This window comes from Rhopilema esculentum, chromosome 6, assembly GCF_057945365.1.
Source record: "Rhopilema esculentum isolate cy_ngs chromosome 6, ASM5794536v1, whole genome shotgun sequence".
NCBI lineage: Eukaryota > Metazoa > Cnidaria > Scyphozoa > Rhizostomeae > Rhizostomatidae > Rhopilema > Rhopilema esculentum.
Window position 1 is genome coordinate 293,564 of NC_142820.1, and position 21,259 is coordinate 314,822.

Below are 21,259 nucleotides of genomic sequence, written 5' to 3' on the forward strand. Positions count from 1 at the left end.
CTTACTAGCCTCGTATTCATGAAGTCAATTAATGAATGACACGCGAAAACAGGGGAAGAAAACGCGAGTCTTCGCGTTCGATGAGCCTCGTTCGTCTACAAAACGTAAGCACTTCAAGAAAAATATCGTGGATGGTTGTTGATAAGGAATCCTGTGAAGAACTAAATTGTTTATTCAAGACCAAATAATGACGAATGGTAATCATTTTATAGTATTTTTAAGCTATTCAAAATATTCTCCTTTTCATACTTTCTTAAAAATGGACATTAATTAGAATGAGCAGAGGCATCTTTATCATGAACTCTGATGATATATGAAGTCTCTGAAAGTCAAGTACTAATCTTGATGTTTCCTTCTTTGTCGAATGCAGACTCAATAGGCAAAGAAAAGACACAGTCTGATTGGATTTTGGCTTGAAACTTTGTCTAGCAACTAGATACAGCACTTCAAACCAGATGCAATAATTATTAAAATAAGAGTCTTCATCTTTTATAAAACAATGTCTCCTTGACTCAAATTTGCAAAGCATTTAAATACAATTATTCAATTTGAAATAATCCTTAAATTTAATTTGCTTTTTATAATAACTCAAAATTTATATACTTTTCAAACATAGTAAAAGCAAGGTTGGGGAGGAGCTAAGCTATATCAATCTGTTGCCACGAAGGATTTGCTAGACTTTGTTTCTTTTTGCATCCAGGTCTACATCTTTGAGTCATGTATTCGGTTCCTTAAAAGGAGAGGGGGGCTAGAGCTTTACCCTCATTTGTTATAGTCAAATACAGTTTCGTTCAGATTACATCAAAACATCTTTCAATAATGTCAAAATGTAATTGATCTTCAGCCTCATCAATATCTTTGAGATTTTTAACAAATTTTGAGAGCCATGATTTTAAAAACATGGGTCCAGAATGTTACCCCAACACTATTTTCCATTCTTGCAGACACCAATCTCTCTGGTTCACTGAGCATTTTCAAAATTGAATCTGAACCTCATTTTTGATTCCTTCATCACTATGAGTTATTCACAGTACTCCTACCTGCAATAGTGAACAATAGTGACATAATGATCTATTCTACAAATTTTTTATAAAATTCTTATTCTTAAAAGGCAGTGTCAAATAGCTTGGTTACAGGAATTATCTTACCTTTCAGCATATTCATTTGATGGCATCATTGTATTAGCTTTGCTGTTAATCTGCACTTGTGCTTATATAAGGCGAGTACCAAAACTGAAAAGTATACTCTTGTCTGAGAAGAAAGGAGTGTTTGGTGTTTTGTATAAAGGTGAGTTATTTTCATGACGTTTAATGAAAACCTTAAAAAACTCTCTTACCTCCCTGCTAATACAGTATGATACAGTCACAAAGCCAAGGGCAGGCACAAGGGGGCATTATCAACCCAATATAATAAGCCAAATATTGAGACGAAATAAGACTTCAAAATATATTTATTTTCACCATAATCATAAACATAGAAAACTAACTTACAACATGTATGTGCTAACTGGAATAGAGGCTAGATATGATTTATGCACATATTTGATACTATTATTGAAAGCGGACAAGACCAACTAACTGCTGCTGCCCCATGCCTGTCCAAAAATTTATAAAAAAAACCTTAGAAAAAGGTGTCTTCCTATGCAACAGCCGAAAAACATCAATTTTGGAACCATATCTCCAATCATGATGAAAACCCATATAGACTGTGCACAAGTCCTCTCAATTGCTTCTTGGTATGCTTCAGCCTGTGTAATATGTTAAATACTTTTTTCAGCAATGAGCAAAGTAATTGATTCCCAATGAAAACGTCAAGCTACCAAAAGATTCAGCTCTTCTTTTTGCTTCTAAGAGCAAGCTAAAGGTGTAGAAGTAGGGTATTGCAAGTGATTAGTCAGGTGATAAAGGGCCCTGTTAGTCACCAGTCTCATCAGTCACAGTATAAAATAGCCTGTTACAGGACCTCTAGGAATTGTTATTGTCTGTCTTACGTAGAACAGATCTCACTATTAAAGGACATTGGATGGCAAAAGGGAAAAGCATTAACAATCAAGAGAGACAACTTAGGAATTATGCAGGCCTGGCCGTTTGTATTTTTATAGGTGAGCTGTGAATCGCTCCCCTCATTTGCTGAGGCGAGCTAAATCAGTAACACATAGAATGTACTTTAAAGACAATCGACAGATGACTTAATAAGCCCCTTTAGTATCTGTCGGTTGCCTTAATGTAATTGCCTCAGTCAGCAGTGTTATGTTTTACTTCTTTCAATTTGTATTTGCTTTAACCGTGACTTAGGCACCCCCTTTACTTGAAGTATTTGAAAGAACAGACTCTCTCCGTTTTATGTAAAGCTGGCACAACACAAAAACAACAATTCTCTTGCAAAACAATCTTTTTGTTGCACAGAATTTGAAAATGGCTTTAAAAAACAAATTTTGAAACAAGCTTAATTATACGTCTAGCACTCTTCAGATAATAAAACGTCAGAACATAGAAGGAAAACTCTACGCTAAAATACCCAGTTTTGGATCGAAATAGGCCATCAGAAAACGCGAGGACATGACTGTTGAGGTTTTCCAATAAGTGCCCCTTTCCGATTGAAAATGTTACCAATTGCTACATAGATGGAACGATGATCAGGCTTTGCCAATAATGCGAAACATGTCGCCGTTATAGTTTTTCACCCAATCTGGGATATTCAGTAAATGCTGCTCGATAGTGGAATTCCATGTTTTGGTTGTCGTTTTTGATCTGCAAGACAGAGTACCCTGTTCTCTTTGAGGGATAGTTTTGTTTCTATTGCTGGAAGGGACCTGCTGTCTTATTATATCCCCAATCTACAATTCCTACCCATTTCTTCGACTTTCCTTCCAAAAATATTCCTGTTTTCTTAAGATTGAAAGGTTCTAATCGCTACAAATGTACCTTTCGGTTAACTATCCTTTTCCAAATAGATCGAAGTTTATGCTTATCATAACAAAAACCGCCCAACAAGCAAAAAGTTAGTTGCAAAAAATGCAGTGACGGGAGAAATCGCTGTTACAAAAATAAGCCAATTAACCCGTTTTCAGGGTTCTCTGAATAGGAAAAGGGCAAATGAATGGAAATTTTAGGGGAGCGATTCTCCCTTCATGTTCTGTTTAGGAGAGCAATTCATAGCTCGCCTCAGGTTGCGAGGGGAGCGTGGAGGCGAGCGCGAGCTATCGCTCGCCTCAAACGGCCAGGCCTGAATTATGCACAAATTATGTAATCAAAGTTTGGCAGTTTTTAAAAGCCTCATTCCTAAAATTATCAGCTAGTAAGCTATAACAATGGCCATAAATGTTTCTGTTGATACTCCCCCCCCCCATCTTTTGTTACTTAATATGTGAAAGTTCCCTTTCCCAATAGCCAACAGAGTTAAGGTCTGGAATGGATCAAACTAATGACTAGTCTAATAAAGTACATTTCTCTACAAATTTTTTATGAAATATATCAAATTGTAGTATTTAAATACCGGTATCTTTTTGGATGAAAACCACAGCCCCCTGCATCCTCCATTGAAATGATTCCAATTTGTTATAATTCAAATAAACAAATACAGTTAGTCATTAGAATTTGGGGCAAGACGGTCTGTTATTCATCTATTCGTAACCCCTTCTGCGCCCTCAAGCTACGAAACCCCTTGGCTTAGTTGACAAGACAACCTTTGCTCGACTTTGCCCAACCACTTTTTAGCACTGGCTTTGTGCCCAGGGGCGGCCTGGCCCGGGTGGCAAAGTGGCGATCGCCACCCGGGCCCTGTGTACAAAAAATTTACGGGCCATTCCGCGTTAGAGAACATTTTTTAACTAAATGTCAAATGCTTAATGCCCTAGACTGATTATATTGCGATTAAAGTCCCAATACATGCACTTCAAACCACCCCAAACCCTGGTTTCCATTATTTCAGCCATGTGTTCAATTTTCTTTTTATAATAACGTGTACCCTGGGTACCAGAGCCACAAAATTTCGAGCGCGTAAACAGAATGCCGAGCAGCAAAGCGGATCTGCGTACTCTTATTTTCTATTCCCGCTCTCTAATTTCTGGCTCTGGTACCCAGGGTATCTCACCTGGAATGGACAAAAATTGATTGATTAAAAACATCCATGTTTTAGTTATGAATTGATTTAAGAATTGATTCAAATGTCAGAGACAGTACTGTGGGAACGAAATTCATATTAGGAGGGGGGCGGCTGCTCATTGTATCTATTTCCTTTCAGTAAACTGTTATACTTGTCGTCAAATGAAGGCTGCCTCACTCACGTTGTTGACAAATGATGCCTGAACACCTCCCAAGAACGAAAACACTAGCAATCGCACTGCTTACACCCTATTTATTTAAGAACAAATTAAGGACAATCCAGCCTCAGACTTTTGCAAAAATTAAGAACAGTCAGCCTAAACCTAAATTTACTGGTTCTTATAAAAAAATTAGTGAATACAACATGCACCTAGCAGCATACCCTTCCCTCTACAACACATATAAGTGCTTGATGACACTGAGCTTCACCCAAGTTTCATTTGAAAGATTATTCAGCGCTATTGATAATTTCAAGCGAAGAGAAAACTTGATTACGAGCAAGTCATTGACCAATTTGCTGATCCATCTGTACTTCTACGAAAAGAGTTGAAACTCTGAGAGCTTAAATAAATTTTGATCTTGATTCTTAAGACCTGGTTCAAATGTCGCGCTTCTCATGTGCCGAACCTAACTCGAGAATTAAGTACATGAGGGGCGCGACGTTTTAATCAATTTGGTACGGCAGATTGAGTTAGGAGCGGCAGACTAGTTTGGATCGGCAGAGCTTGCCGAGCTGCACGACTCCAGCACGGCACGGTTTCAAGCGTCGAACTTGTCATGTACCGAACTCAATGCAAAATTATATTTAATTTATTTTCCTTCACAGAATTCAGTTCTTTCTTGGAGGGCGCATGCGTTTCAAACAAATATTTGAGATTGCGCGCCTTAACAAAGATACTTCATGTAACAATCCTAAAACCCATTTGGCGCGACATAATTAAGTTCGATGTTTGAAACGGGAGTCGCGCTAAACATGCTCAAGTGTCGCTCCAAACAGAGTTAGGTTCGGCACATGAAAAGTGCGACGTTTGAACCAGGCCTAACTCTACATGGGATTTTAAATCCTGTTTACACGAGAGGAAAGGTATGGATCCAATTGGGTCCGAATTTACGAATTAAAATCGATATACTGCTGCTGTTTAGCGCATTGCTTTATTATCAATTTTTAGTAAATTAATCGTACTTTAAGGCCACATTTTTAGTGGGTGTGGCTCAATTTTTCCGCCACGCTCTAACCGGGCCCTTTGAGTTTTCTAGCCACCCTGCAATTTTGACGCCAGACCGGCCCTGTTTGTGCCTGGTATGGTATTGCTATAAATGGTGCAATGCAATGAACTATGATAAAACTATTACTGAAATGTGTTAGATACCATGATTTACATTAACTATACATTGTAGTTCTTCATTCTAGATCTCACTAGTCTCAACAACAGTTTCAGGATTTCCTTAGCTCAACCCGTAAACATTTCGAGTCTAAAAAATAGACTTAGATAATATTTGATGAGATAATATTTGATGATATTACCAGATTCAATGTAAAAAGCTGTAGAGTAAATGTATTTACTGTTATTTTTTTTTTCAGCTGCTGTTGTTGGTGTAAGGCTTCACTGGGCTGTTTCCATTAGTTGTGCCGTCATGGGAATATACATACTGATACTGAAATAATTTTTGAATTCTTCGAAAGTCTTGTTTATCAATTGTAAATAGGAAATATTTTGGGTTATTTGAACTGTAAAAAGTAAGCAGTGTTCTCTTCAGGAACTTCCTATGCTTGAATAAGTTGCCAACTTCAAACATTGGTGTCTATGGACAACTATATTAATTTGTGTATTTGTTGTGAGATGTTTCTTTCGATATTTTAAGCTTGAATCTTTTATTCCTAAAGTTGATTGAGGTTTTTTTATATATTCTCAAATATATTTGAAGATATTCGAAAGCAGAGGCCTATGCTAACAAATCTAGACTTTTGTTTAGAAGAAAAACTTCCCAACATTAACTTTGATAAGAATTCAATCCTAAACAAAAGATCTAAACTTATTTTCAAAGGCAGGCATCAATCGTTCCTAAAATTTTTGGCGGAACAAAATTTATAAATTGCTGTGCAGAGAGTAAACATTTTACAAAATACTAAAAGCTTTTTCATCTGACACTCCTCAGAGTATAAAATGTCAGAAGAAGGTTCCGAAAGGACAAGTTGGAAAAGAACCACCCAGTTGATCGAAATAGGCAAATCAGAAAAACGCAAGCAGATGACCAGTATAGTTGTCCAGTCAGTACCGTAGCCTATCGAAAATAACCACTGGAGTGCAAAACGAACTCCTCCTATCTACACAATGGCGGGTTTTTCGTTTGCATGTAGATCGATTCAAAACTGCTGGTTGAAGAGACGACCGGGCTGTGCCAATTATCTCTGCCAATCTACTCACAAATTAAGAACAATCCAGTCTCATATTTTCGAAAAAATTAGGGACAGTCATCCTGAACTTCAATTTACCAGTTCTTAGAAAGAAGAGAGTAAATAGAAAACAGTGAGAACCATCCAAAATACAAATAATCTGAGTAGCCTTTGCTTATCATAATTTTGGAGTTCTTGATTTCTCAAATTCCAATCGTTTCTTAATTTATTTTTTTTGATTGCAAGAGTTTTTTCTGATTGTGCAGTTCTCGTTTCTTAGAGTTTTTATAAAAGAAATGATTTCATATCGCTGGGATAAAAGAGTATCCATTTTGCATTGCAATTAGAGAACTTTTGTTAGAAAGGAGAGGGTTCGCAGTCACGCCTAAAGTCCTGCGAATGGCAACATATTACTGCCAGAAAGCCAGAAGGCAAGAATCAAAGGCAAGAATCAAAGGCAAGAGAACGAACGCTTCATAAAAAATGAAACTTCGAGTAAAAGTGTGTTCTACATACAAAAGTACCAAAATTAACATACAACTTTCTTTACAAACCAAATTTTAGCGCGAATACTTTTGTTGTACAATGGAGCAGCATTCCCCCGGCCGGGTCTCTCCGTGTATGTAACATGAACATCAAATGATATTAACTAAGACATCGTCACGAAAGTCATCGGAACACGTGATTGGAAATAACTAGTGATACGTAAACGTAAATCCTAGTTCTTTGGCCACATCGTAATAGGCCTAAACCGAACCCTGTTCCAATACATCGTGGATCGATTTATAAATCAGATTAGAGCAAAGGGTAAAAATAAAAAAGTGAAATAAAACAAAATAGCATTTACACAGTCTGAAAGAAACCACATAGAAGAGATCAATAGAGATCGAGGATGCTACATGAATGAATAATTAGTTGATTTATTGAAATGACTGACTAATTGTAGTATTGATTGACTGTTTGATGATGGGTTGACTGATTGGAGTGATTGATTCACTGTAATGTAGTGTAGTGATTGACTGTAATGATAAGTGATCGATTGAAGTGAGTGATTGATTGATTGATTACAAAAGTTGGAACCCTTTAAAAACATGACTAAAATTAACTTAATTTATGGTTGAAACCTGAATGCATTCATATGCAATACAGAATATGTACATTCTTCTCGGCACAATTTTCCAGTGTTAAAGCCCCATTTTAATCATAGGTTTTCAAGCAAATTTGCAAGAGTTTAAGAAATGATGGCAATAATAAATGATGCCTTCAAAGATCTACGTGTTATAATTCCTTTCCTGCCTACGAAACTTCCTTTTTCTAAAACCTAGCATGTTTGCTGTGATAGTTATAAAAAATCGTTCTTAGAAAGCAATATAACGAAATAAGTTTTAGGTGCCGTAGAATTTGAAGATAGTAAAAATAGCGTAAACATGCATACTGAAGTAATTTTCGTCCGACACTCTTCTTTCTTCATCCCACGTTTCTATCGATCTACACTGGATGTAAATGTTCTTACCTTTGGTTATTTCAACAGCCAGTTCATATCATGGTTTCCAGCACTTGACAACCACAGGTGAACCTCTAAATTAGAACCGTTGGTCCCCTGTGATTCTGAATATAAGTAATTCTGAAAAGATGGTTGCTATCATAATTCAGATGATTGCTGTGGGATTAAGGGGTTCTGAGATTCCTTTGGCCGCAAAGAGATGGATTGCAACAATTGATGAAACGATAAAACAATGATCAATAATAAAAAATACAGCAAGAAAAGTAAAAATGAAAACTCCTCTAAGTCTCTAGTTCTCTTGACCCTATAAAAAATTAAGCATTGTATTTTAAAATTTCGCAAGATTTAGAAGCTTTCTCGTCACTTTTATTCAAGTCAACTTTAAAGTCAGCAAATTTTCGTCAGCATCCTTTGTAAACCTGCTCTAAACTGAATCTTAGATTCTTCAAAGCCGTCAAGTCACGCGTTCGTGAGACCATGGCATTATGATCACTAGAGGCTTCGCCAGATCATGGAGAACTTTGCCTGACGAGCTATGCAGACTTCTCTCGACTAGAAAGGACCTTCGAAATGTGGTCTTAGCAAAGAGGACATGGTCAGTGGTAATTGCTTGAGTTCTGTTACAGTCAATAACTGTTCACTTGGACAGGGCATGAAAATTGAAGCATCTCATAAAAGTACAGAAATGGCAACAAATTGAAGGCTTATTACTTTCAAGTAATTTTAGCAAGTAATTTCAAGTAATTTTAATGGAATTTTATCAAAGAAAGCTGGCACCGTGAAGGGATATAGTTCTTTTATCTTTCTCCTGCTCTATTCTCTCAAGAATCATTATCAGATATACAGACATAATACATTTTAAAATAGGAAATCATATTCAAAAAGTTCTAATACATGTAGATATAATAATAGAGGTATGAAAATCTAAGAAAAGTTTGAGTAATTGCTGCTACTAATTGCATAGAATTTACTTTCAAGGCACTGATTTACAATCCGTAGAAAGTTACTGAACAAAAATTAGTTTCATGTGTCTATTTCTTCTTATTGAGTCGTTTGTTGAGAAGTGGATTTGATGACATTTTGACGTCTTTCAGCCGCATCTGCTCTTGAAAATCGACCCTCATAGTAGCCAGTGCATGGGTAATTTCCTCCTGAATAGAAATACTGAGCAATAAACGCTTGCATAGAACAACACTTATCATAAAATGAGCAAACACATTCTGAATATCAGCAAAAGTTACATTTTATAAATTCAAAAACATTACCTTTGTTTCTTCCATTATATCGGCATCTTCATTAAGTATGCTTGCCGTATAGAGGGGTGTTTGAGGAACTTCTGTGTAACGCTAAAAGTAGCAAGTGCTGTTTGAGTATTTTAATCAAGTTTAAAAAACAACAAACCAACAAGATAGCAAATAGAAAATCCTTCGTATAAATATTCATAAATTTCATTTGTCTTATGCAGCTGAATAGAAATTTAGCGCCTTAAAAGTTCCTTATTTTATCTAGACAATACTTGCAACGGAGGTAGCCTAGTATCAACAGTAGAGGTATTTGAACAAGAAAATATTATTATTCAGTGATATCTATGGAGAATGTCACACTTTGGTTTGGAGAGACAAACCATAGAAACCCGTTTTTCAAATGGTTTAGAGAGGGGTTCGAACAATTTGAGGCGGATTTAAGGATTTGAAAGCGTGATGAAGAAGTTCATATCGTAGAATGTGTCAACAATTTGACAAATTAAATATCCCGAAGGCATCAGGTTAGTTGGCAAGTTCCTCAAGGTTATGAGAAACGCATAGTGGATGAAATCAGGTATACATCTAACAGTACGCTTGTCATAACTGGCTCGACTACTGCAAAAATCAGCATTCACCTCACATCACTGGTACAAAGATCATCAATGAATCATCGTATACGTATTTACTGCCACTGATGAAATGATTCAGACTTACCCTAATCCATGGATGATTCATAACTTGATTTATTGTTAATCGTTCACTTGGATCCGTTTTTAACAGTCCTTTGATCAAGTCTTTTGCTGGTAAAGAAAACCAAATACCTGGCTATTGCATGTGCAGGAAAACCGACGGCATTTACAAAACATTGATGATGTATTGACAAGAGGAAGCTACATGGAGTAGTGCTTGAATACTGTGTTTCTAGCTCGTTTTACTTGATGCAGCATTGTCGATAGGTGGCATATCTTTCTTGAGATAAGTAAAACACCCCCTCCTCAAACGAACATTTTTAAAAAATATGAACGCTTAGTAGATTATCGATATTTTCGCGAGTCAGGTTTCAATATTCATTTCCAGGCCTCAATCAAATTTTATGCTGGTTCAGCTACAAAGACATAAGGGAAATCCTCTTAAAAAGAATAAATCATATCATCCAACGAAATATGAAGATAAATGAAACATAAAATAAAACAAATATTTCTGACTTCAACAGTTACAAAATGAGTTTTTTTCTTTTTAAATGTTTATAAAATAAGTTTTTCACTCTTTTGAGGTGATTTCAACAAAGAGCTCTAACAAGCTAAGACTTGTACCGTAAGGATAAAAAAATAATCAACGTATGTAGGTGGTAAGTACCATGATCAGACACATTTTTCCATTCTGTGTCAGGGAATGCATATTGACCCTCTCTTATTCGTTTTTTCATGCCAGGAGATATCGCGGCACCATGGTTGCTGTAAAATGGTGGATATCCACATAGCCTGAAACAAAGTTATTCAAGTTATTCTGTGACAAATGAATGGAAACCTATCAGCGATCTCTTTACCGGGGAAGTTACTTCATTTGGCAAGCTTTTCTATCATTGCCGCCTTTCCTCGAAATTTCAATTTCCTACCGTTTACTTTGAATCAATGTTTCTCTCTTCGAAAATCATCATGCAATTGACAAGAATCTTTATCGGCAGTAAATTTCCTGGAAGTGTGAGCTAAAAGAATTCATTGCTGAAACGATAACAGCCAGGAAGAGAAATACTCTGCTGGGAAGTGCAATGCTTATGCGAGTCACGAGTACCAACCAAGATGTTGGGATAGGGTGACTTTTGATTATGCTTAGTTGTCATTTGAGGATTGCTGATATCAAGAATGTTATGTTAATTTAAAGCATAATGAGGACTGGAAAAGAGGGATATTTTGATGGATGTGACGTAAAGTTTGTGTGAAGCGTTGTTCAGGGCTGTGAATCCCCCGATGAAGAATTTATAAGAAGTTTATCAAGTCTAGGCTGCATTTAAACATTTTGCAATTGCTGGTTGCTTAGCTGCAATTGTATACCTAAGACAAAGACCACACATTTATATACGCAACATTCTACCAACTCAGATTAAACTAAAAAGCATTAAACTCAGATTAAACTTAGAAATATGTTTTCCAATACTATTCATGGGCACAATAGACTGCATAATGGAAAAATAAACGAAATGGAGAAAAAAAGCATTTAAGTTTACATACATATTCACCCCCCCCCCCCCCCCCCCCCCCCCCCTCAAAAAAAGAGCTATTGCCAGTTTTTAAAAAAATTCATCAAGCGCGGAAATCTTTGATCAAAATCTGGCATCATTTATCGTTTAAACATGTGACATTTACTAAAATCCTCTTCTGGAGAAACAGGTCCAAAAAATCAGATGAAATCAATTTTTTGGTTACAAAAGACTGGCTAGATCATTTTCAGTTTAGAAAAATGGAACCTAGTTATGATGGTTACTGTGTTGTCGCCTTCTCGCTATAGGCTTATTAGATCCTTGAGAATGTTTTAAGATTACTGAGATCAGAAACGCTGAAGATGCTAAAAACAACATCCTTAGTCTTACTACAAACTATGCTAATTGTTGTCAATTACTAATCTAAGACAAGGAAGGGGTATATACATAGCAATCAGATGCACTAATTCATTCTTTTCTCAAGCTTCAACATAATTGTACGACACGCAAACAAGTAGATTCAACACGATTGGCTTGGTTGCTCTAAACGCTATTTCAAGCCTGCATTGTACGTACAGCCTTTACCTTCCAAACAAAACCTCTTGAGTGGATCAAGTGTACAAGCCGAAGTTTCAAAGTTGGCACAAATAAAAAAAAACTCATTGCCTTGTTCCAACAAGAAAATATATGACTATGCGAAGGAAATAGGCGAAATTTGAAAGAAGCACCGTTATAGATAGAACCTTTTCTAGTATTCATATGTTTCATATTTATTCGTATAAAATTATTTAATACGAAAAATCCGTTCAGCATAAGAAAAATCAAGTAAAAAAACAAGCTTTAATACAACTTAATCTATATACAAGGAGTAAAAGTGATTTCTGTGGGCCTATACGCTGCTCTTCCAAAATCTTTGTAAGATCTTTATTTTGGAACTAAGAATACTTCCCAAATAACATTTGCATAGCGCAAATGACTTTACATAAGGATACGAGAAGGGTAATAAACGCCTTCGGGCTGAAAGCTGGTATGGTCACAATAAAGTTCTAAACAGGCAAATAAATGCATACTCACAAAATATATGTTATCACACCAAGGGACCACATATCACATGACTTATCGTACTTCTCAGGCCCAAGGACCTCCGGAGCTAAAAGAGAATGATACATGTACTCAAAAACATATGAAATAAACATATCATGAATGGGCGGTACTCAAACATTTTACTAATATGTAACGGTGGTTCAGTATGGATTGATATATCTTAATCTGAAGAACAGACAGACAACGAAGAACAGAAAAAAGTGAGGATGGGGCAGAATTTCACGTCATTAGCGTCATGAATGCTCAACTCACAAACAAGGTGAGGGGTATAGCAGAAAGGAAGCTCAACTCATCAACACAAAAGATGTATAGCAATAAGGATGGTAAACTCACCAACATAGTAGGGTGTATAGCAGGGTGTTTGGAGTGAAACGCTGAGTGTTTCTTTGGCAAATCCAAAATCTGTTAGCTTCAGCAAAGTCTCATCGGCTTTTCTGGCAAACAAAAGATTCTCCGGCTGCATGGAACAAAACCCATTATAAAAAATGCAAAGGTATGTTTCATTCTACGTTAAAATAGAAGATCTAAAAAATAGAACTGTTAACAGACTTTACAAAATAATGAGCCCCATTAAAATCTCTCTCGAGAGTTGATGAGAGTTCAGTATGTACCACAACAATCACCATTTGGGAAAAGAAATACCCCATGGAAAAGTACAACACTGTACAAGGCTTATGCTTGAAGGCCTTCCATGAATTACATGGTACTAAATGTTTTATGGTAATGTTTCAAAAGGTACCACATGGGCGTTTGTTGATATATTGTACTGGAATTCGAAGCTTGGAAAAAAAATTACAAGTACCATATTGTTTTTAATAAGAAAAGCCCTGACTAATGAATTTCATGCCAAAGCAGAAAACATTTAAAGTTTGAGATTGGAGCAGAACAGAATTAAAATTACATTGAATTATCTGATAAAGAACAGAATGAAAATTACATTCAAGTATCTGATAAAGAACAGAATTAAAATTACCTTTAAGTATCTGATAAAGAACAGAATGAAAATTACCTATAAGCATCTGATAAAGAACAGAATAAAAATTACATTCAAGTATCTGATAAAGAACAAAGTTAAAATTACCTTTAAGTATCTGATAAAGAACAAAGTTAAAATTACCTTTAAGTATCTGATAAAGAACAGAATTAAAATTACCTTTAAGTCTCTATGAGCAATATTCATTGCATGAAGGTGAGCAACTGCTAATGCAATCATTCTTACAATGGCTGCAGCTTCTAAAAAGGACCAACAGAGAGAACAGCTTTATACAAATTCTGCATATCAGCAAAAAATGTCTTAAAAAAGTAGACATTGTCAAGAAGCAATATTATTAAAATGTTGCTGGAACCTTTCAAAAAGTCGCAAATAGCCTTTTTGAATTAACTAGACAAAGAAAGATCTCATGTCTCTTCAATCAAAGGAATGGATCGTCTTACCAGGAATAGCAATATTGCACGACTGGAAAATAGCCCAAAAATACAAAAGGTCTTCCTTATATACTAAAAACCGATGCCATGTTGGCTGGGAGGCAGCAGAACTAACACGTAAAAACCTGCAGCATATTATTATCGACAAAAAAGCCACATATTACAAACGCACTCTCACTTTCAAACTCATATTTTATGTTGTTTAAATCACACCTTGTCAAAAGTTATTATAATTCAGGGGACTGGGGAGAACACAGAATGAAGCTGCCAACAGTTCTTAAAATCATTATCAACACACGAAACAAGAAATCATTTTCAGAAACAAGAAAATTAATAGCATTCAGAATGCTGCTTGAGCTATAGATTTAGGGAAATGTGTAAGGGAGGTCTAAGCCCCTATTGAAAGACCACTTAAGTCAAGTTTAAAACATTCCATTTCCTCTTCTATCATTTCGATCATACACAAATTGCTTGAGTGTTTCAAGCTTAATAATTCATCAAAATCAAAAATTATTTGCAGTTATTCGAAGTCAATACCTCGGAAAATCACTCAAAAGATTTTTATCTCTAAAAGCTCATTTTCCAAATTGCAAAATAATACATTCATTTTGAACTTTTGTTATAGCATTCTCAATAATATTTAAATTGATATGAAAACAAGAATTCAATAGAGCGACAGTGTATTACTATACAAAACCTCTTTCTGTAAATGGTGTATCTCCATGCTGTTGTATTCTTTCAAATAACTCTCCACCATCCATGCTAAAGATAAAAAGGAAAAGAAGCCTCAAATTTTGACAATTTTTCAACCGACTTCTTGAAATCCTGATTTACTAGTCAACTGAGCCCTTTTTCGACAAATTGGCAAAAAATTCCCTTTTTTCTGGTTTATCTGTAAATATCGCCCTTGTCAAAATTGGTGAATTTAAAATTTAGTTGAAATGACGTAGAAGGGAAGCAGAACTATAAACTGAATTACCATGAGCTTCAGAAAGAATATAGCTGTTGGGTTCGGGTGAAGGGAATTATAAAAAACAAGTACTTGAATGTAGCCAAATCACCAGAAAGTGAATTCAGAAGATAATTTCTTGGTCTATATACAACCAACAACACTGATTTTTGACTCATTTTTGCCACCTCCAATCCCACAGTAACAAAGGCCCTGCTTCCATAAATTAAAAGTAGAACCCTAAAACATTCAGCAGCTCGAATAGAGATCTTTTGCAAACGTCCAGAAGCGAAGGGTGCAAGGGCTCCAAGAAAAAATGCAAATATTGAAAAAGGAATTTCAAAACAATAAACTGTGTTGATGATGAAGAAAATTAGCCATAACTATATAAGAACACTGCAAACGGCAATCGGATAAAAAGGGAAATGCCTCAGACTTATAAGAAGCTTTACTTCAAGACTGGATTCTCTCTTCTTGTCTGTTTGGCATTAACTTTGAAAAAGATGATAAATCCCAGGTGTGAGAGAAGAAACGAGGGGAGGACTCTAGACACAATGTTTATGAGTATGAAACTTTTACTGATGAAAGGAAAGGAGGCAGGTTAGTGAGCATGTTGAAAAAACAGCGCTGGCAAGATAAGAAATTGATCATGAATGTGAAGACAACAAAACTTATAACAATTTGTATTTTTCATAAATAACATGTAGAAAAGGTTAATGACTAAAAATCATTGATCCATAAACCTTGATCATCCAGCCAATAAATTTGAAAACTCACCTTCAGTTTACTTTACACTGATAACAAATGAAAAGCAAGCTGCTAGACTCACCATTCCATCACAATAAGAAGACAATCATCCCTCCCAAATTTGTTTTCATACACATCTATTATCTTCACAATAAATGGACATTCACAAGCCTTCCAATGAAGGTCTAATTCTCTTTGTGATTTAGGCGTACATTTCAACACCTGCAATTAAAACATCATGATTAACAGTGAGTTTTACTTTCAATGAGCCATGTTGCTTAAATACAAAGGGCACAGAGAATGCATCTGATAACAGAACCATTCCTGCTAAAAAAAATGCTTATCAGAATAAGGACCCTTAAATTTCTTCAGAAACATACAGCAGCCCTGCAGTTCCTTTAATCAAATCGGGAACCATAAAAGATAGAAGTGTGAGATAAAAGGGCAATGGTGGGCTTTCAACAGAATAAACTGGGTTGATTCACAGAGCTTAGTTGAGTTGTTTCTTCCGCTGTATGACTAGCTGGCTGCAATTAGGACTTTGGCTAGAATGACTGAATTGTTTGAAATTAGGCAAGGAGTGAGATAAGGATGTACACTGTCCCCTTATCCATTCAATATATTAATGAGCTGTTTTTGAGATAAGTACTGGAAAGATTTGAAGGGACAATGTGGGTTGTTGAAAAAAAGTACAAAAAGTGTTGAGATTTTAGGTAACAGACAGAATATATCAAGTAGGAATGCAAGTTTCTCTCATCCCAAATAATAAAAAAACAATGTTGATGACTAAAATAAAAAGGCAGGGTCTGATGTAGGTAAGCAGGAAAGATTGTCAAATCACTTCAATTCTCTGAGAGTTTGATCAATGAACAAAATAATGAAGCTGTGGAGATATAAAGGAAAAATGCATGCGATAGCAAAAAGGTTGGAAAAGTTAAAGCTGAGAAATATTGTGAAATGTGGCATCCCAGAAGATAATTGTTTGATCATACAAGTGACTTGGACTGAGAGAAAAAAACACAGTTACATAATTTTCAGAAAATGAATGTTTAGGAAATTTCTGACGTTATCAAAATGATTTCAGACAACTTGTGGATGAATTAACAGCCACATGCATGATCATTGTTCAACATTTTTCTTTGAAAGCTTCTGTTTCATCAAAAATTTCAGTTTTGAAAAACTAAAAATTGTCAATCAAAAAACCAGGCAAGGTTTATGATTAACAGTGCTGATTTTTGCCCATTCCTAAATATGTACTGGAATTTTGACCTATCAAACAGCCTAGATTCACAAATATAAAATTCAAAATGAGACAATGAGATCATCTCAACACCTTATGAACATCATTGTAGCAAAAAATGAGTTTAAAGTTTTTCACATTTTTTCATTTTTCAAAGTTTAAAGTTATCATAGTTTAGTTAAGATATCATAGATATTTAAATCTATTCTGTATACTTTGATGATGAAAGCGATGATGTGTATTTTCATTTCCATTGAATGAAACCAAACAAAATGCGATTTTTGCTTTAAAATCTATTAATTCTTAATACAAACATGTAATAATTTTGCACAATAAATTTTCAATTAGACCTTTCATAGCCTAATTCTTGAGACAGTACAGAAAATAGCAGCTACTTTTTGTCTGACACTCCGCACAGTTTCATGACTACTTTGCTATGTGAATCTATTAGTCTGCCTTCCAAGTACTCCTTAGTTGAAAAAAATTATCAAGCCTGTCAACATGATTTTGCAAGTAAGAGTAACCTGGCTTTCACATTGGCATTTGTATAAAAACAATTCCAGTTTGTCAAAACTCAAGTCCTTTATCAGTTTCCCACCACTATTTGACGAAGTTAAATGAAATCAATGACAGGGGGGGAAGATAAATCTCTATGAGTATTCCTATGACTTGTAAAACACTTAGATAAAATTCCAATGATAATTAGATTGATACTGAGCATTCTAGTGGAACTGGTATCTGTAATAAAAAATCTGGTATTTACACGATGCCAACTTTACTTGTGGTTTCCTGTTGTTTTTTCATCAACCTGGTTAGATAAAGCTTCTAGATGATGCATCTTTAACTTGCGGTTAAGACAGATCATGTCAAGCAACTTCTTGAGATAGTTTAAAAATCATCTTTAGTCTTGGTTTTGGACATTTTCTCAAAATCACACTGGTTCAAGGTAAGGCAAATGTCAAGCTTAGGTGCACAAATATATCAAAAGGCAGGATTGGTGCAGGGGTCATTTTCCCTTTCTAAGACTTTCATAATTTCTATAGATCAGGGGGGAAACCTCATAAAGATATCCTTGAAAAAAAGCCTCCCACCTCTCTCCCAATAAAAAATTTCAAAGAAAAACAACAAACATGAGGAGACAAATATTGTTCCTGTCACTTTTCTCTTGCTTCTAGTCTCTTTGCTTTTACAATACTCGAAGCAAAGATCCTAAAACAATGTTTCTTGACAAATAGGTTAATGGAAGTCCATCATTTGCAATAACATGTTGAGCAAACTACTTTCAAGATCCCAATGTGATGGAATATGATGATTTCATATGATTATTATGTGTAATACTAGCAATGTGAATTTTGTACCACAAAATAAGTATGAAACAAACCATGATAGCAGGCTATAGCTCACGCCCACGGCCGCACAAACGCGGCACAAAAAAATTTGAAAGGCCTTTTCTCTGCCCGTGCAGTTGTTTATAACAACATTCTCATTCAACCCACTTCATCCCACTCCCCAGTGTTCTAACTACTTACCGCTATATACCCGGGTATTTTTAAATAATGTCATGTCAAAGAAATAGACGGTTTTAGTAAATATCGTTATAAAAAGGAAATTCAGTTTCTCTTGAGAACAAATGTTAACAAACTAATGTATTACCTGCTAAAACTTCCAATGGGATAGGAAATGCTTGTGTATGCAAGGAACAACAGATAGCATAACATAGCAAGAATAAGAATTGTTTCATAAGAAAAGAGTACTGGGCAATCAGAAAAACTTAAAAAACTGCATTTTGCAAAGCAAAAACCAGAAAAATTCGTTTTTGCTCTTGGACTCTTCAACTAGGTAAGAGATAAGTGGTTGAGATTGGTCAATAACAGAGAACCAATCATTCACGCTTTCCAATCTCCTGCATTAATTTTGATCCACTTAAAAATTTTGACCTTCATTTCTTATAGAAAGAAGTGTATTTCAGTTATATTTTCTTGAATGTTTAAGGCAAATAAATTTTATCTTACTCTTTAAATAATACTTTATTGCTCTTTATTTTTAATTGCTCTATATTTTTTCAATAAAGATGAGTTTTGTTGGATCCTATTCAATAAATCTGTGTTTCTTCAAAAAACTTTGTCATCTTGCAAAAAAACTAGATATCCCTTTTGTCATTGTAAGGAGTAGTTATGCACACAAAACTGTCTTCTAAGGAAAAAGAATGTTTACAAGTAGGCAAAGAAATATAATTTTTTCCTTCTATATACCCAAATAGAAGTAGATAGACAACAAATTCTGCAAGGGCTAAATAGCCCACGCAAAATGACCACCAGGGGTCTTTTTTAGCCTGCGTGCTGCTTTTTCTTGGAGAGGCCTGATGATAGCTATAACATTACTATAAACATTTCTTGTTTGAGCATTTCTGAAAGATGACTGGGAAGAGAACTTTTCCCTAATAATATATTTCATCTGTTGCTCTTGGATAGACCCAACAAACGCTCTTAAAATTGAATTCCAGGAGCATAAGGAGTTTCAAATTTTTATGGATGATGCAAAACACTTCATCAATGGATAATGCATTATTCCCAAAATGTTTTCAATTTGCCAGGAAAAGCCTTGGGTCTATCTGACAGTCTGGAATGCCTCTTAAATTGCCCTTGTTTGATGGGTCAACAGATCATACTATAATAGAAGTATTTTTGAAGAATAAAAACACTATACAAATTACAGCTTGCTCTAGGTAAGCTCTGTGTGTCCTTAGAAATGTGTACAGACATAACTGTGTGCTTGCAAATGGATGGACTTGTTCTACTTCTAATGGCCTAATATGGGGCCATTTCATGTAATTTAATTGTGGGCACAGACTAATTTCTATGATCTATTTTTGGAAAATATGAAGATAAAATTGACAGTGCTCACAGGGGACCATGAATTATCCAAAAATGTGATTATGCAAGTCTTGCGAGCAAAATACTAATACTAAATAATTAAACCAAATAGTATGAAAGACAGTGAAAGTTGTAATTACTTCAACAGTCACATTTTTAGATTTTACCTCAATTTAACTAATTACTTCGTCTAATTTCAATCAAAGTACCTTAAATTGTGAAACAAATATTGCTTTGTAGCACAAAAAACAAAGCACTGAATAAATGGGATACAAAGCATGTCTTCGCTATTTAAATCATAGGTGACTGCTTAAAACGTAAAAGGGTTTCACTTTCAAGAGATCCCTTTTGAATGAGCCTTTTGCAAAGATTGTAATTCTATCTTAATTGATTTAAGATGCGATTGGTAGAAGGGACGTGACTAATCCCATATTGGAGGTACGTAGATATGCATGCTGACCCATTAGACAACCACGTGTGTAGTTGAATGAAATAGACTTGTGAAAAATAGGTAATTACTTTTCATTTGTCGAAAATATCATTAGACTATGTACGACGAAACCAATGCACAATCTTTATATCCTGGCGTGTTAGAACAGTCGAAAAATGGCCTAAAAACTTCAGGCTTGCATTTGCCTTACCTTCAAAGCGAATCTTTGCCTGTCGCTCTTTCTGATACATTCTAGAACTTTTCCGTTTATCCCAACACCAAGTGATTTCTGAGTGATATCATATTCATTCGATATAGGATTTTTTCTCGTTGTATAGGGTCGATTTTGAGGCCACACGAAGTCCATTTTACCGTTCTTCCCTTTTATGATCCGGTTTCCCATCTTTCGTCAACTCCCCGCACAATTACGTCATCAGGCATTCAAAATCGGTCGCGCTGTTGATAGAAAAAAAATGTTTAGATATTACTTTTCTACCAATTTGTTTCTCCCTCAGCCCAGCAAGTTGATGGCTTCAAGAGGGATAGTTACACAGCTTTAACTAAAGGACATTTGCTTGGGGGTCAAGTCTTGAATAAAATTTCTTGTTTTTTATTCAATGTTCTTGAGGGGCAACAAGAGCCTGTTACCTTGAAGAAAAATTTCACAACGGTGCAGGAGAGACCTTCTGTCTATGTTAAAGGAGCCCTGGTCACGAAGGCATCTGTTTTGTAGAACGACAGTGTAGCTGATGTGATGAACGCGAAGTAATGCTATCTGTGTGTTCAAAATATGCAATTGCACAAGATGACGTAATATCTATCGAGGTAAAGTTAGGTTTCTTGTGGTACTGTCAGTGGGGACTGGCAGGGATGCTAGGTTGCGATCGCAACCCGGGCCTTCTCAACTTCATAATAACCGGACCCTCCGTAGATAAATTCGAGAAAATAACTCAAAGTTAATTTCAAAGAAATCTATGTTCAAGAGAATACAAGTCACAGAAACGAAGATAAATCCTTAGAAAGAAAACATTTCAGTATTGCTTACCAG

General features: G+C 35.5%; 2 protein-coding genes across 2 annotated transcripts; one reads left to right on the forward strand and one right to left on the reverse strand.

Moving 5' to 3' along the window:
• The first annotated feature begins 44 nt into the window (after positions 1 to 44).
• On the forward strand, positions 45 to 5,845 carry LOC135686728 (protein kish-B). The gene is made up of 3 exons (XM_065203027.2): positions 45 to 197; positions 1,156 to 1,287; positions 5,686 to 5,845. Exons 1-3 carry the CDS (start codon positions 188 to 190, stop codon positions 5,766 to 5,768), a joined length of 225 nt encoding a protein of 74 aa, XP_065059099.1. The 5' UTR covers positions 45 to 187; the 3' UTR covers positions 5,769 to 5,845.
• A 3,009-nt stretch (positions 5,846 to 8,854) lies between these two features.
• On the reverse strand, positions 8,855 to 20,994 carry LOC135686725 (MAP kinase-activated protein kinase 2). Its single transcript, XM_065203024.2, has 11 exons — positions 20,860 to 20,994; positions 20,423 to 20,667; positions 15,751 to 15,890; positions 14,670 to 14,734; positions 13,701 to 13,780; positions 12,881 to 13,004; positions 12,518 to 12,593; positions 10,603 to 10,727; positions 9,961 to 10,046; positions 9,268 to 9,348; positions 8,855 to 9,153 (listed from the first exon to the last, which is right to left on the reverse strand). The coding sequence occupies exons 2-11, from the start codon at positions 20,612 to 20,614 to the stop codon at positions 9,034 to 9,036; spliced, it is 1,089 nt and encodes a 362-aa protein (XP_065059096.1). The 5' UTR covers positions 20,615 to 20,667; positions 20,860 to 20,994; the 3' UTR covers positions 8,855 to 9,033.
• Between the last annotated feature and the right edge of the window lie 265 nt (positions 20,995 to 21,259).

What these genes read in the sequence shown, in the direction of transcription:
- LOC135686725 (XM_065203024.2), bottom strand. Translation starts at nt 20,614, where the DNA reads ATGGGAAACCGGATCATAAAAGGGAAGAACGGTAAAATGGACTTCGTG. An exon ending in CTATACACCCTACTATGTTG is followed by an intron (nt 12,594 to 12,880) that starts GTGAGTTTACCA and finishes ATTCTCTTTTAG; the next exon opens with CTCCGGAGGTCCTTGGGCCT. An exon ending in GGTGTGATAACATATATTTT is followed by an intron (nt 10,728 to 12,517) that starts GTGAGTATGCAT and finishes ACTTTGTTTCAG; the next exon opens with GCTATGTGGATATCCACCAT.
- LOC135686728 (XM_065203027.2), top strand. An exon ending in GTTTGGTGTTTTGTATAAAG is followed by an intron (nt 1,288 to 5,685) that starts GTGAGTTATTTT and finishes TTTTTTTTTCAG; the next exon opens with CTGCTGTTGTTGGTGTAAGG.